At 42.4% G+C, this 15,680-nt stretch overlaps 2 protein-coding genes across 3 annotated transcripts in view; one reads left to right on the forward strand and one right to left on the reverse strand.

Annotated features, from left to right (window-relative positions):
- The first annotated feature begins 3,382 nt into the window (after positions 1-3,382).
- olah (oleoyl-ACP hydrolase) lies at positions 3,383-7,039 on the forward strand. Its single transcript, XM_030741409.1, has 7 exons — positions 3,383-3,520; positions 3,601-3,731; positions 4,596-4,734; positions 4,846-4,945; positions 5,634-5,803; positions 5,903-5,985; positions 6,558-7,039. Exons 2-7 carry the CDS (start codon positions 3,602-3,604, stop codon positions 6,698-6,700), a joined length of 765 nt encoding a protein of 254 aa, XP_030597269.1. The 5' UTR covers positions 3,383-3,520; position 3,601; the 3' UTR covers positions 6,701-7,039.
- An 80-nt stretch (positions 7,040-7,119) lies between these two features.
- slc9a3.1 (solute carrier family 9 member A3, tandem duplicate 1) overlaps positions 7,120-15,680 on the reverse strand; it is a 35,279-nt gene continuing 26,718 nt past the window's right edge. For both annotated transcript variants that reach the window (XM_030740978.1, XM_030740977.1), the window contains exons 14-15: positions 8,522-8,576; positions 7,120-7,509 (exon numbers count right to left, since the gene is read on the reverse strand). In XM_030740978.1, the coding sequence (XP_030596838.1) occupies positions 7,241-7,509; positions 8,522-8,576 (324 nt within the window). In that variant the 3' untranslated portion in view covers positions 7,120-7,240. The remainder of the gene's footprint in view (positions 7,510-8,521; positions 8,577-15,680) is intronic.

Here is a 15,680-nt window from a genome sequence, read left to right on the forward strand (position 1 = left end):
AAAACTGGCCTTGGTACTTGACTCTTGGATGGCACTTTGACGATGAAAAATACGTTGTTGAGCTTGTAAATTAGCTATCAACCTCTGAGCAGTAGCTTCCCGTTCTTTCTCTGACTGCTTGCTAGCATAGTTAGCATGTTTTGTGGTAAAGTAACGGCTGATGTTAAACTCTTTAAAAACCGCCACAGTCTCTTTGCATATCAGGCATACAGCAGTAGATCTGTGTTCGGTAAAAATATATTTCGTTGTCCACTCCTTATTAAACACTCGACATTCTCTGTCCACTTTTCTTTTTTTAGCTCCGCTCATCATTGCAGAAGGGTTGAGCTGTCAAAGAGGGAAAACGTTGAATAATGATGCGTTCATGCGGTGTCGGAATGATCGTAAAAATCACTTTCCCACTGGGAAAAACAACTCGGCAAGACGGGTCTTCCGACACCACTTGAATGCAGCGTAAGAGCGCACCTCAACAAAGGTCAGTGTGTCAGAGTATCCCATCTAGCGATAAACGCCACAATTGCAGGGAGAGTAAAACATTAACAAGGTTTACCATTATAATTGATTCAAATTCGGGGGGCCGGATTAAAAAGCTTAACGGGCCGCATACGGCCCCCGGGCCGTAGTTTGCCCACCCCTGCTCTAACATCAGCACAAAAACACCTCCAGCAGCAGCTTTACAAGTGTAGATGGAAAAGAACTACTGGATAAACTTACAGAGCCCTGGACAGATTTATCCAACAGAAGAACTTTCCTGGGATGGATACTTAAACCATCCCGGGAAAAGGAAAGAAGAGAAATAAAGAACTTTGGAAGAACCGTGACTCGGAAAGCAACAGGACTTAAAATACAGTAGACCAGTAGAACATTAGTCAATCAGTGCCATCACCAGCAAGGATCTCTCCTGATCCCAGACTACACTGTTGGAAAACAAGGATAGGGAATTCATTTTTAACTGACATACAGTACAGGCATATACTGTATCAGCCAGTACTAAAATTACGCCCATATTTTTAGAGATGTATCAAAGCGTACAGACAGTCAAATGCAGTGGAAATCATTGTTCCTGAGTTTCACATTAAATTGGGGGAAAGTGTACAACACAGTTATTCAGACAGCAGACCACACATTCTAACAGAGATTCAGCAAAAACATTATATTAAATTAACATGACTGAGCTTACAGTTGATTTTTTAATAGGGTAAAAGGAAAATGAAATGGCAGACATGGTTGCCAAGCGGGCCACAAAAAGTATTTTATTTGTTCTAGTTATCAACTCACAGGATTAAGGCCCCGGGGCCTCTCTCTCTCTCTCTCACACACACACACACACACACACACACACACACACACACACACACACACACTGTAAATGCAAAAGTCATACAGTAATAATCAATAATATCAATAGCATCAGTCCACACATCATTCTACCACAAGCCCAACAGAGGTGTATCCTTGCCTAAGGGAACACAAAGACAAATGTAATGTCTATGATCATGGAACAAAAGAGAGAAGCCTATTAACCACAGGTCCTCACAACCTTAACTGGATGGGTGACCACAAGGGCTCCACAATGCCCTGACCCTCTCGTCTCCGTCTGCATCCCCTCCTGCCCCCTCCTTCCCCACCATATTGCTATCCTGGCTTTAAATGTGCAAATATGCTTTGCTAAGGTGGTTTTTTTGGACCCTTGTATGGTGCTCATCTTGAGCACCGTACCAGATGACTTTTTTTTTTTAACCTAACTACCCCATGATGTGTGTCTGTTTCCTTTTTCTGGGGACTGATTGCAGCGGCGGCGCCAGTGAAAACCGGCAGCGGCTGCGGACGCCCATCTCCCCTGTGTTAGTCTTGTCTGTTCTTCTCTGGATGGTTGTTCCGAACGCAATTTCGTTATATTATGATGGAATGTCGTTATATAATTTGTTGTATAATGATTAATTTCGTTGTATGTATAATGACAATAAAGTTCTATTATATTCTATTCTATAACAAGTCCACCCATTCATACAATTCTTCATTCAACAATTGTTTCTAGATATAATCACACACATATTACAGTATGAGTGCATATTTTCAGCAACAATGTTTCAATCTTTTACACTCTTTAACCTCCTCTATTTTCTCCTTCCACATCTTTTTTCCCTTTGCCATGTTAAACATAATTTATAATGTTGCTTCACAGATGAACTATTTTAAAAGACACAAATTGTGCCAGAGCCTGTCAGTTCTAGTACAATTTGTCACACAGTATGTTAAAAATAACTCAAATAAAATAAAGGGTCACACACTAACAAGAGAAGCCTATAGAGAACCTATAGAGCTCATCTTGAAATAGCAAATATGTTTGGCACAACAATGCATTCAGATCACAGTTCTGCTTGCAAGATCTGCCAGACATGACAGGCTATAAAAAAATAAAATAAAATAAAAAGACACTCACTAAAAATCTAATTGTTGCACAGCTGATGTCAGCAGGTTTGTTTGGACATTTTTGCACAAATGAGAGAAGAACATCAGGAAGTGCAAGTCATACATTTTCCAGCATGGCCCCCACCATCCAAGCCTTTAAGAAAAAGTGCCTGTTTTAATGAATGGAGCTTAAAATGACCTAAAATTTAATTTATAAGGTTTGGCTTTGGGTCATAAATTAGAACCATGACATAAACACATAGTGGGGCCCTAATAATCTGTCCACTTGTAACGCTGTAAATACCTATTCCATATAAAGTGGAGGGGCCCCTTCTATCTTCAGGGCCGCGGGGGTATTTGCCTGTCCGACATTTACGTCTTTGTATCAACTTCAGTAGGACAGAAATAAAGAGCAAAATAAGGCAGAAATGAAGGAAAGGTGGCAAAAGCAGCAGGAGGAAGAAAGTAAATGACAGCAGTAGATATCATAGATAATATCATAGAGAACAGGAGAAATGAGAAGCACAGGAGGGAACAGGAGAGAGGAGACTGTCACATCGTGACTCAGATTTGGATACACTGGTTTAAAGATTAACAGTATGCAGCAAAATGTAACCACTGTGAAGAGGAAACCACAGAACATGTTCTGTTACACTGTCCGAAATATGAGAGCAGGCAACTGGTCAAAAGCCTCAGGAAAATGAAGGTTAACCTGGTTGTCAGGAAGTGAAAGTTGCTGGACCATAACCTGCCTGTAACCTACCTGCACGTACACCTCCCTGAAAATGCTACAGGTGACCTCTGTGTGACGACGCGTCGCGCTGACGCAGCCTGCAGCTATTGTGATTGGTCTGTTTTAGAACTGTTGATCCGCCCTATGCAATTCCGGCTACTTAATCTGCAAAGATTCACCGCAGAAATTAACCAGCCGTTGCTTTCTTAGAGCTCACGTTTGATTTGGCGCACTCCACACCGGTTGGAGGCGGTAATCGACGTGCGCAAGCCGCCAGTAAACATCAAACAGTAGAAGAAGAAACCCATAAACACACTGTAAACAGTTCCCATGATTTTCCTGGAAGAAGTTAACGGAGCTGACAGCAAATAATAGGTAGATTTTTAACACGAGCTCTTGTTTAACACATGTGCAAACATATCTCATAGCGTAATATTCTTGTTCTCTTTGATCAGCATGGAAAAGGTGATCAGCTGTTTCAAGACAAGACCAGAGGCTGTTACCAGGCTGATATGCTTCCCCTGGGCAGGTGGAGGCTCCATACACTGTGCTCGCTGGGGGAACGTCCTCAGCAGCTCAGTTGAAGGTGAGGTGCCTGGAAGTCATTTAATGTGCATGTGCTGCACCTTTCCACGGAACCCCCAGGGGGCGAAATCTGGTGATCCGGTTAAATAATGTTCTCCTCTGCGTTTATGGCTTCAGAACACCCGGACAAAGGTTCTGGACGCATGACATGAGTTCCTTGATTGAGGAAACAAACAACTTAAAAAAAAGTTTTACCATCAATCTTTCTCTAGGTTACTTTTTAACTTTTTTGTAGCTGTTGAAACGCGTTCTTGAACACGTGTACTTTACAGTCCCGGTACAAAAGTTTAGACAGGCTCGGTGTGTCCTAATGATTGACTGGTACTGTAGCCAGTACTGTGCAAAAGTATGAGCCGCTTTTCATGTATATTTTGCTAGGAAAAATTGGAAATAATTGCATTTATTAAAACATGTACAAAACATACATAGAAATACAGGCTAGAAGGCAACAACAGTTTGTGCACTTGTGAATGTGTGTGCAAATGTGTGAAAGTGGCCTTTAGTGAAAAGCTCTATGAGTACCTGTCCATTTACCGAAAGCTTTTCATGGGAAATTTTTTTGTTTTTGTCCGGAAAACATTTTTTATACATTATTTGTTTCACAGATGAGAAGAAAAACACATTTTTTTTCACATCTTCTTGAATTGTAAGCACAAATAGGGAAATAATTAGACTTTAAAAAAAAAAAAATCAATGATCTGAATTTGTTTTCCTCACATGCCTCATGCTCTGCACTATTTATGGTTATGTAGCTTTAAGAGCCTGTTATTCTGCATCAAAGGAAGGCAAATACTGATTCAAAAGAAATGTCTCTGCACACAGCTGGAAATACTTTCTTCTCAATGTGTTTTTTTTTTTTTTCTAGTGTTTGCTGTCAAACTTCCTGGCAGAGAGAGCCGAGCCAAAGAGCCGTTCTTTCAGAGCATGCAGCAGATCGTGGATGAAGTTATTGGCGTGTTGCTGCCGCTGCTGAAGGAGAAGCCTTTCGCTCTGTTTGGCCACAGGTATGAATAAAAGTTTACCAAAATAACAGGTAGGCTGGCATACACAGGAAAGCTCCCTGCAGCTTGTTTTCTGTGAACAGTGGGTTAAAAATAAGCTCTGATCTGTTTCAGTTTTGGTGCCTTCACCAGCTTCGCTGTTGCAGATGCTCTGAAGAAAATTCACAACCTGGAACCAGTTCATCTCTTTGTGTCGGGGGCTTCTGCACCTTATGTAAGGAAACACACAGGCTGACTTTAATAACTACTCATTCAAAGTCTCTTTTGTTTGGAAACACCCTCTGCAAATAGTTTTTAGCTCGGCTGTTTAGAAGAAAAGGTCAAACTATTGTTGTAGCCTTGGCATCGGCGTCAGCGGCGTCTGTTCCACAAACTCTTTAGCGTTGCCTGTAACGTTCAAAGACCATTCAGACTTCACACAGCTGCTCTCTATCACAAGAGCTACATGCTGATAACAAGGCCCATAACCCTGTCATGCATTATTATTTATTTAGCCCCCTTTATGACTTTGAAATTCCACTAAAACGTTGACCATAACTTTCCCCTTTTTGGCTTTGTAAATACACAAAATCTTTAATGTTGATCATAAATTGTATTTTTAACATTAATTTTTATTTTTTGAAACCATTTTTTACTTCTCAAGTGAGCTACTTGCCCGTTACCTTGACCTTGAAATGACCTTGACCTTCTACGGTAATATTTGACATTAACTGTAACATTGGCCATTACTTTTTCTATATTGGCTTTACTCTGAGAGCACTTTGAAGCAGGACTCTCTTTGTTCATATTTAATGAACATCTCTGATAATAAAGCTTTAACAGAAGAAGAGGGTTGTGCGTTGTTGATATGACGCCACAGCAGCACAACACGGTGCTGTTTTATGTTGTTCTTCGTCCTCAAGTCGGAGACTCGCATCAAAGCCCCGAAGAGAAGCGACTTATCGGATGAAGATTTTCTCAAGTGGTTAATTTCGATTGGAGGAACTCCTCCTGAGCTGCTGGCGAACCCTGAAGTCCTGAAGCTCTTCCTCCCTGCCCTAAAGGCCGACCTGCACATCGTGGAGAACTACAGGTGGGCTGCCAGATCTATTTGTTCCTCAGTCTGCTCTTAATATTTCTGAAACTCACAGTAGGTGTTATCAGTGATTGGAGATGCTGACCTCTCTTGCAGGTGTAACAAGCCAAGCAGCCCGTTTCTGTCCTGCCCGGTCACATGTTTCGACGGGAAGGATGACATTCCTCATGATTTGCAAGGTCAGTCCTCTAAAGCTTTGAGGGGAAAGTACAGATGCAGGTTTCTTAATGTTCCGTGTGAGAAATCATTGAGCTTCAAGGTTATGTGAATTTAAATTTAAAAAGTTCAGAGGTGAACAGAAGTCGGACGATTATTGATTTAGTCTTAGCAACAAACACAAAGACACGTTACCACCATTGTTATGAGTCATACTAGGGGCGTGTCCAAAAGGGGACCATGGTGCACAAAGCCAGTGTTGTAATATAGCTTAGTACATTTACTCAAGTACTTTACTGAAGTAGTCTTAATTTATGCAGTAGTATTTCTATGTTATACTACTGCTTCTGCAATATATTGTACTTTAATGTACTAAGTTTCACAGTGAGGTGGATAGCATTTATTGTTTTATGGCTGCACCTGGATCAGTGATGTCGGTGGCTTTCAGGCTGAGGGAATCATTTGTTGGGAGGCGTTAACTATTGCTAACTGGTGCTTATTAAAGAGCACGGGATCTGAACCAGAGGCAGCAGGACTGTGAGAGCTTTGCAGGTGATCAGGTGAAATGAACGTTATCTGTGTGTTTTATTGACAGCTTGGAAAGACGTCACATCAGGAGAGTTCACCATCAAGATGTTCGAGGGATCTCATTTCTACCTGAAGGACTCCGGAAATGAAAAAATCATTTTAGACTACATCACAAAGCATTTGGAAACATCAGAAATGGACTATTTATAAGCATGTAATAACTACTTTTGTGGGGGTTTTTTCTACTAGTTTATATTTAATTCTGTGCAGCCGAGCAGTACAGTTTATTTTTATGAGTACACTGAATTCAGTAACTGTATCCATGTTTTTCAGAACAAGGCCCAAAATTCCTTTTCCTCTTAATAACTAATTTTAATTATCTGGAGTTTGAGTTCATTGCCTGCTTTTTTTCCCTGCTTTGTTTATGATTTTTTCCCTGTAATTTATGTGTGAAACATGACTCCACAGAAACCAAAATAAAAAAACAACTTTTTATTTTTAAATCCACTTCTAAATGATCAAAGTCCAAAACCACACATTTGAAATGAACTGCATTCATGAATAAATATATTTCTTCATCATATATGTGACATTTTTATTATTCAAGTTTATTATTTAACTCCATTTGCAGGTCTGAGAAAAACTCAAGTATATTTTCAGGTTATAGATTGTGAAGCAATTTCCAGCAACTCTATTTTAAATCCCCCTTTTTTTAAATGATCACAATCTACACAAAAGTTTGGGGTCCAGCTACATTGAGCCATCATTTCTGGGAGGAGGAAGTGGCTCATCGCTGTCCGACTGCTGTGTGTCAAGGATGTTCTCCAGCATGAAGGAGGCGGTGCTGAAATGAGGGGCCAGGCGGCGCAGGTTGGTTGGCGTCCTGGGGAGACTTGCCTGGGCTCTCGGCGATGGAGCCACCATGCTGCTGTCGAGCTCGCTCGCCAACAGCCAAGGAGGGATCTGCATTGAACCCGTGGGGTCCAGATCGGGCATGAAGGCTAGGTTCTCAATCCCAGCTGGATGAAGGAAAGAAACTGATTATTACTTCATGCTGTTATCAGTGGTTTGCATGTCTCATAAACCCATATTTTATTTGCAATAAAAAAAAACAAGGTCATTTTGAATTTGATGGCAGTGACACATCTCAAAAATAGTTTGTAAAAAATGTGTAGCATCCACTCTGCTTTTAACAGAAGTCCCTAAACATCTGGGAACTGAGGAGACCAGCTGCTCAACTTTTGGGAATGTTGTCCCGTTGTTGTCTGGGAGAGGATTCTAGCTGCTCAACAGTCCTAGCTATTCTTTGTCATATTTTTCATTTCATGATGCATCAAATGTTATCAATTGGTCAATTGGTCTGGACTGCAGGCAAGCCAGTTCATACCCAGAGTCAGAAACGAGGGCAGTGATGGCAGACCTATGAGGCCGTGTGCAGTCTGTTCCCAGCTGTCGGGGTAGACTTGACTGCAAGTCTGTAGAAGACTGCTTGTGGTTCCTATCCAATAAATGACACCAAACAGGCATCAATAGCAGAATAAGCTGTTTGGCATTGGCAAAAAAGATCTGCAGAGTTTTTCATGGGTGCAACCGATGTACTCAGCTCTGCTGCTCAACCCACAAATGCAATTTCCTACAAATAAGGCACCATTTAAGGGGAAATAAACAGGCTTTCCAACAATATAAGATTTATTGCCAAGAAGCATTTTTGCAACACAGAGATAAATGTCCTTACTTTTTGAGCTAATTTTAGTACTGAAGCCAGTTTGTTTTATATTGCACCTGTTAATGCCGCTGCTCCTGTGATCGCTCTTGAAAAATGTGTTTCTCTCAGTTGGATACAGGATGCACAAATTGGATTAATTTTACTTCCTCTTCTGTAGGTGCTTTCATGGGGAATGAAGTGTGTAAGGCGTCATAGCCAGGGGCGCCGCCTCCCTCTCACAATTCAAAGTGTAAAAATGAAAATGAGAGGCTTTTCAAGGGTTCACTAAGTGCTCACAGATTTTAAATTTTAAAAAACAAACCAACCTTCATATCCAGAAAAACTCTTGTTCATCTTGCCCATCGACTGTCCGCTTGGCATCTGTAAGAGGAAGGAGAGTTATTCGATCAAAAATTGTGTTTCAAAAAGTGAAATACAAAGTCATAATTCATTTGTTCTGACATTTAGAACTGGGTATAAGTGCTGATTAGTGAAGCCCAACAGATTAATTGGTGGGCCAATATTATAGTTATAGTTATAGCACCTGATAAATGAAAATTAAGTAATTAAAGAGGAGATGTGAGAAACACTCTTTAGCTATGAGTGTTGTATTGCATAGTTTGTCCACTAGAGGGAGCTCTGTAACTTCTCTGTTAGCATTATTATATGTGTTTGGAACCCACAAAACAAACAGCTGATCCGAGTGGAGTTGTGCAGAGGGTAAACGTTAGATAAAATGCACAGATGTTAGTGAAATCTGTTTAGGATTCATGTGTCTGAAAGGAGAAAAATATTTATCTATTGGTATGCAGTGCTTAACAAATTTATCAGACCTCCTGTTGACAAGAAAACACAATTATAGAAATCTGTCAAAAACAAAAACATTTATATATTTGTTAGGCCAAAAAAAAGAAAAAAGGAAGAACAAAAGGGTGAGGCAAAGTTACAGACAAAACATGTGAATGTACAGGGTTGAAGGACCCAACTTCACTAACTGTTTCCAGTGTAACAATCAGGCACTGACTGAACACAGCAAATCAGATGATTACGAACAGGTGAGTTCATTAATCCAGGTGTGCAGGACTGCATGGCAGGAGCAGAGGTAGGAACCGCTCCTGTGACGCAAGTTTTGTTTAACTCACGCATCCCCACTCACATAGACACGAGGAGAGGAGAGAGAAACTAAAGAATGGGTGAGCCTTCTGGGGACCCACCCGGGTTGTCAGGGTGCTTGTAGGGGTTTGTGCTTTGTGGACAGCCAAACCTTTTGTCCTGGCACGTAGCTCAGTGCTGGGGTTCAACAACGTTCTGCCAGATATTTATTTTGCCCATTGGTCCTTAACAGGCCAGCTCGAATCGCTTTTCAAAGCCAGCGACAGAGATCTCACCTTCAGCTGCGGGTAGCAGAGGTGGTTGATAGCCTAGGGATGCCTCAAATGGAGAGAGACCAGTGGTGGAGGGGGTCAAGGTGTTATGGGTGTACTCAGTCCAGGTAAGTTCTGTGCTCCAGGTGGATTGTTTGACAGAAGCTATGCATCGGAGAGCTGCCTCCAACTCCTGATTGGTCTGCTCAGCTTGCCCGTTAGTCTGGGGATGGAAACCAGAAGACAACCTGACCTGGGCGCCAAAGATGGAACAGAATTCTCTCCAGACACGGGATGTGAACTGAGGACCCCGGCTGAAAACGATGTCTCGAGGAATCCCTTGAAGATGGATGACATGGTCAACCAGCAACTGGGCTGTCTCTAGGGCAGAAGGGAGTTTTGGGAAAGCAACAAAGTGTGCAGACTTGAAGTCATGATGAACAATTGTGAGAATGACTGTTTTACCAGATGATCCTGGCAAAACAGTCACAAAATCCATGGCAATGTGGGACCAAGGATGACCAGAACTCAGGAGTGGATGGAGCAGCTGGAGGATTTATTTTGAGCACACACGGTGTGTTCTAGGGGTTCCTGACTAAAGACTCTGCCAGGTGAAAGAGTCGATGATGCGTGACGGTTGAAAGATGGTGGAAAAAGACACAGGGATGCAGTTTACTTTCCTCTTGTTGAGACAACAGAGCTCTGGGGCTTGAATTTGAGGGCTCCACTTCAACAATAAACTGCTTCAAGGTTTCAGGCTGGATCAGGACAGCTGCAGAGGCAAACATTTCTTTAACAATGTTGAAGGCTTTCTGGGCAGTCATTTGAGAGAAAGAGGATCTTTGGAGCGCTGTTAGTGGTAAAGCGATCTTTCTGTGACTCTGGATGAAGCTGCGAAACAAGTTTGCAAATCCAATCTTCCTCAATGATGTAACCAATGAATGAGTCAACACGAAATTCGCACTTTCACGTAAAGTTTGTTTCCCAGCAGGCATTCCAGAATTTGATGGACATGGCATTGGTACTCGAAGAGGTTCCTGGAAAAGATGAGTATATTGTCAACATAAACAAAGAAAATGGTTCAAGTAATCACAGAGGACACCATTAATTAAGGCCACTGAGGAGACCAAATACTAGGTATTCGACATGGCCTAGGTGGGTGCTGAAGGCTGTTTTCCATTTGTCTCCCTCTTTGATTTGGACTTGGTGGTAGGCATTCTGTAAGTCAAGTTTGGAGAAGATGGCGGCTCCTTGTAAAAGTTCAAAGGCAGATGACTGAATACTTGTTTTTAATAGTGACATCATTAAAACCTCGGAAGTCGATGTATAGATGGAGGGTCTTGTCTTTATTTTCTGTGAAGAAAAATCCTGCTCCAAGAGGGGAGGATGATGGCCAAATTATTCCTGCTGCAAGGGAGTTAGAGATGTATTTTTCCATGGATTCTCATCCAGGCTATTTAATCTGCTAGTGGGGAGAGTGGGAAGAAGAAGCAGATCAATAGCGCAGTCGTAGGGACAGTGAGGAGGGAGTGAAAGAACTCAGTCCTTTCCAAATACTTCTTCAAGATCCTGATAAACCTGGGGAATGTCTGCTCCAACCTGAGATTGTATTGAGTCTGTGTGGATTATGATGACATAGCCTGGAAGGACCTAGGACCAAAGGAGTGTTTGGAGCTACAAACGTGTAACCGAATCAATTCAGTTCAATTCAATTCAATTTTATTTATATAGCACAAAATCACAACAAATAGTCGCCTCAAGGCGCTTTATATTGTAGGTAAAGACCCTACAATAATCCAAAGAAAACCCAACAGTCAAAATGACCCCTATGAGCAGCGCTTGGTGACAGTGGGAAGGAAAAACTCCCTTTTAACAGGAAGAAACCTCCAGCAGAACCAGGCTCAGGGAGGGGCAGTCATCTGCTGTGACCATGGGGTGAGGGGAGAGAGACAGGACAAGAGACACACTGTGGAAAAGAGACCGAGATTAATAATAACTAATAAGTGCTCTATTGGGGGGATACGGTACTATAAGGTCTTTGAGATAAGATGGGGCCTGTTTTTTCAAGACCTTGAATAAGGTTACAGGAGAGGGAGAGAGCTACAGGCATCTAGATGGCAAGTTCCATCCACGGTGATTCTTCTGCACCTCGCTCCTGGAGAGAGACGAGCTCAGCTGGACTTCATCCTCTTCTGAAACACTTCATTTATGACTACTCGGGGCGAAGACCCCTGGAAGTTGCAGTCTGTAACTCCAATTCCCAAATGTGACCATCTATTTGGATACACGTGGCAATTAATGAATCAAGTGTATTAGGTAAGCCTTCAGTTTCTAATTCACTTACATTAGAATAGATAAAACATTATTAATCCCTTTAAGATGATTCCGACAGGGATATTAAAGGTGCTATGTGGAATAACCTCTCATCCCAACCTGCCTCCTCAGCCAAAGTAAAAAAAAAATCTGTTCAATAATCAGCTACTCTCTGCTTATCTGGTTGCAGAGTGAAGAGCTTGTGAGCTGCAGTGTCAGGGTTTGAGCTGTTATCAGACAGACTCCTGTATTTGGCCATAAAGTCAGCGTGGGGAAGATTAGAGTTAGATCTCAAAACTATTTGTGCCCACCTCAGAGTGCATCCCCAGAGCAACTCAACCAGAAAAGCAGTCTTAGCAGTGTCAGAAGCACATGTTCAGCTCTGAAAAACCAGAACACACCGGGCCAAGTCTTATCCAAATCACCAGAGAACTTCAGCTGTGTGGAGAGCTCTCTCCACACAGTCAGACTGAGGCTGAGAAACAACAGCTGAAGGGTCAGAAGACTGAGGAGGCTGAGAGGCAGAGGATATAAACATACCACTGAGTTGTCTCTGGAGCTTGAAAAAGGTGACTGGACTTCTTTTTGTTTCTTGAAGACGTTTCACCTCTCATCCGAAAGGCTTCTTCAGTTCTCAACCAAATGGTGGAGAGACCCAGGTATTTAAACCCCTGTGGGCGTAGTCCCCTGGAGGTGGTTATGACCCTCTATTGATCATGTGCTTGAACACATGTGCCCAGGTGTGAAGGGGGCGTGGGTCATATTTAATCAGTGGTTTCAGTTGAAACCAACTTAGGACTCCGCTCCATTGTTTCCTGTGGCCTATTGAGGTCACTGGAACAAAGGTGTGAATGGGGGTTGAGACGTCTGGGAAGGGAGCTCAGGACAGCACTGTAAGCGGGGGAAAGTTGGTGACGTAATCCACCTCCTCTGTTCAATGATGGTTGTTCACAGTGGACATAGATGGCTTCTTTCACTCCTCTTTCAAACCATCTGTTTTCCCTGTCCAAAATGTGGACATTGGCATCCTCAAAAGAGTGCCCTTTCTCCTTCAGATGCAGATGTACTGCTGAATCTTGTCCTGTCGAAGTGGCTCTTCTATGTTGTGCCATTCGTTTGTGAAGAGGCTGTTTGGTTTCACCAATGTAGAGGTCCGAGCACTCTTCACTGCACTGAACAGCATACACTACATCGCTGATCTTGTGTTTGGCGGGTTTGTCCTTGGGATGAACCAGTTTTTGTCTTAGGGTGTGACTTGGTTTGAAGTATACTGAGATGTCATGCTTGGAGAAAATTCTTCTGAGTTTCTCTGACAAGCCTGACACATATGGGATGACAATGTTGTTCCTCTTGTCCTTCCCATTCTCTGTAGTTTGTGTTTGGCCTTCATTCCTGTGCATCTTAGCTGATTTGATGAAGGCCCAGTTGGGGTAACCGCATGTTTTGAGGGCTTCCCTTCTGCCTTAGAGGGAACACTTTCCGCACGGTGTTGTAGGGTCCTGATCACCCCAAGTTTGTGTTCCAGAGGGTGGTGGGAGTCAAAGAGGAGATACTGGTCTGTGTGTGTGGGCTTCCGGTAAACTTCAATGTTGAGGCTTCCATCTTCCTCGATAAGCACCGCACAGTCCAGGAATGGTAACTTGTTATCTCTGGTGTCCTCCCTGGTAAAACGTATGTATTTATCCACTGAGTTAATGTGACGAGTGAAGGCTTCTACTTCTTGGGTTTTGATTTTGACCCAGGTGTCATCTACATATCTGTACCTAGCCACTGGTATGCTGTTCAGTGCAGTGAAGAGTGCTCGGACCTCTACATTGGTGAAACCAAACAGCCTCTTCACAAACGAATGGCACAACATAGAAGAGCCACTTCGACAGGACAAGATTCAGCAGTATATCTGCATCTGAAGGAAAAAGGGCACTCTTTTGAGGATGCCAATGTCCACATTTTGGACAGGGAAAACAGATGGTTTGAAAGAGGAGTGAAAGAAGCCATCTATGTCCACTGTGAACAACCATCATTGAACAGAGGAGGTGGATTACGTCACCAACTTTCCCCCGCTTACAGTGCTGTCCTGAGCTCCCTTCCCAGACGTCTCAACCCCCATTCACACCTTTGTTCCAGTGACCTCAATAGGCCACAGGAAACAATGGAGCGGAGTCCTAAGTTGGTTTCAACTGAAACCACTGATTAAATATGACCCACGCCCCCTTCACACCTGGGCACATGTGTTCAAGCACATGATCAATAGAGGGTCATAACCACCTCCAGGGGACTACGCCCACAGGGGTTTAAATACCTGGGTCTCTCCACCATTTGGTTGAGAACTGAAGAAGCCTTTCGGATGAGAGGTGAAACGTCTTCAAGAAACAAAAAGAAGTCCAGTCGCCTTTTTCAAGCTCCAGAGACTACTATGACCTGGATAACTGAGAATCTACACAGACATACCACTGAGTTCATCAGTCTTCTGAAACATCACGTCCTGAGTCGTGACAAAGCACCTTTTCATGTCTCTATAGTCGGGCTTCTACGGTGCAGATGGACTCAGACGCAGAATAAAAGTTAACTGGTTTATTTACAACAAGGGTTAGGCAACTTCAGTTAGTGGCTCCAGAGCTCCATTAGAGCACCGTAACAGCACCCAGTCCAAGAGATAACCATTTTGTTTGATTTTTTTTTTTTATTACAGCTTTGCACACAACCCTGCAGAAAGAACACGTACCACAGGAGCCAGTGAACTTCACCGCTGCAGTTATGAGCTGCCAAGAAATGAAGACAACGATTCTCAGAAGGAGGGTGTGCAAGGTGATACGGAAAGATATCTGCTGTGTGCCCATACTGATCACTGGAATCACAAAAATAAATTGTCCAGAGTTTTTTTCTCTGAATTGTTAGAGTGCATTGCTCGTTCTTGCAAAAATAAAATGTTATCAGGCCAGAGGACGCTCTTTAATGACAGTCCTCTGCCCCAACACCGCAGGACAGGCTTTATTTGGAGATTCGTGAGGCTGGGATCCTTTGTGGGGATGGGCTGGGTGATGGCTCGAGGTAGGAAGACCTAACTATTACTCTGTGAGAGTCTGGGACCGTGAGTTAAGTTAGGAACAATCTGGGATTTCCTGAACAAAAACAGTGTCTGGGAGGACAATAGTAAAAACATCTAAACATGTGCACTTAAAAGATAGATAACAAAAAGATCTGATATTTTGGTGATTGCAATCATAAAAGTAACAAAAGAAACAAAACAAAGGAAATATATATAAATAAATAAAGTATATTTAAATAAACTCAATGAAATCACATTGACAATAAATGATAAAATACCTAAATATGAGAAACTGTAATTCATGTTGTGTATCGGAAAACCAAGTCTGGAAAGGAGATGCAAAATATCTGAACCAACGTGACCCAAAGAAAAACAGGATTTGAGCAAAAATCTGAGAGCAGAACATTGTGGACAATAGTTGTTAAAGGTACAACAGAAAGTAGAAAAAGATCAGGAAAAAAAAAATAGCAGAGAAATGGGGATTTCTTCAAGTGCAAGATGGTACAATGCAGGGAAAGGAAGACAAAAGGTGATATGGGACAAAAATATTTGATGTCGGGAGGTTGGAGTGCCACTGATGAACATGGTAGAGGGGTCTACCATGAGATCTGAGAACTGGACCTGACTGAAAACACAGAATCAGCCATGTGCTGACTGGACCAGAATTAATTAACAGAAAGCAGATGAGAGGGTGGATGAGCACTGTGTACAACTACTAAAACAATTTAACACACACGGTGGCCTTCAAATACCTGACCCCTA

Source organism: Archocentrus centrarchus, chromosome 11, assembly GCF_007364275.1.
Source record: "Archocentrus centrarchus isolate MPI-CPG fArcCen1 chromosome 11, fArcCen1, whole genome shotgun sequence".
Classification (NCBI taxonomy): domain Eukaryota; kingdom Metazoa; phylum Chordata; class Actinopteri; order Cichliformes; family Cichlidae; genus Archocentrus; species Archocentrus centrarchus.

Bases quoted from the DNA above. Each gene is read 5' to 3' on its own strand.
- olah (XM_030741409.1), top strand. From the start codon at position 3,602: ATGGAAAAGGTGATCAGCTGTTTCAAGACAAGACCAGAGGCTGTTACC. The intron at 3,732-4,595 runs GTGAGGTGCCTG...TTTTTTTTCTAG, and splicing joins CCTCAGCAGCTCAGTTGAAG to TGTTTGCTGTCAAACTTCCT. The intron at 5,804-5,902 runs GTGGGCTGCCAG...CCTCTCTTGCAG, and splicing joins CACATCGTGGAGAACTACAG to GTGTAACAAGCCAAGCAGCC.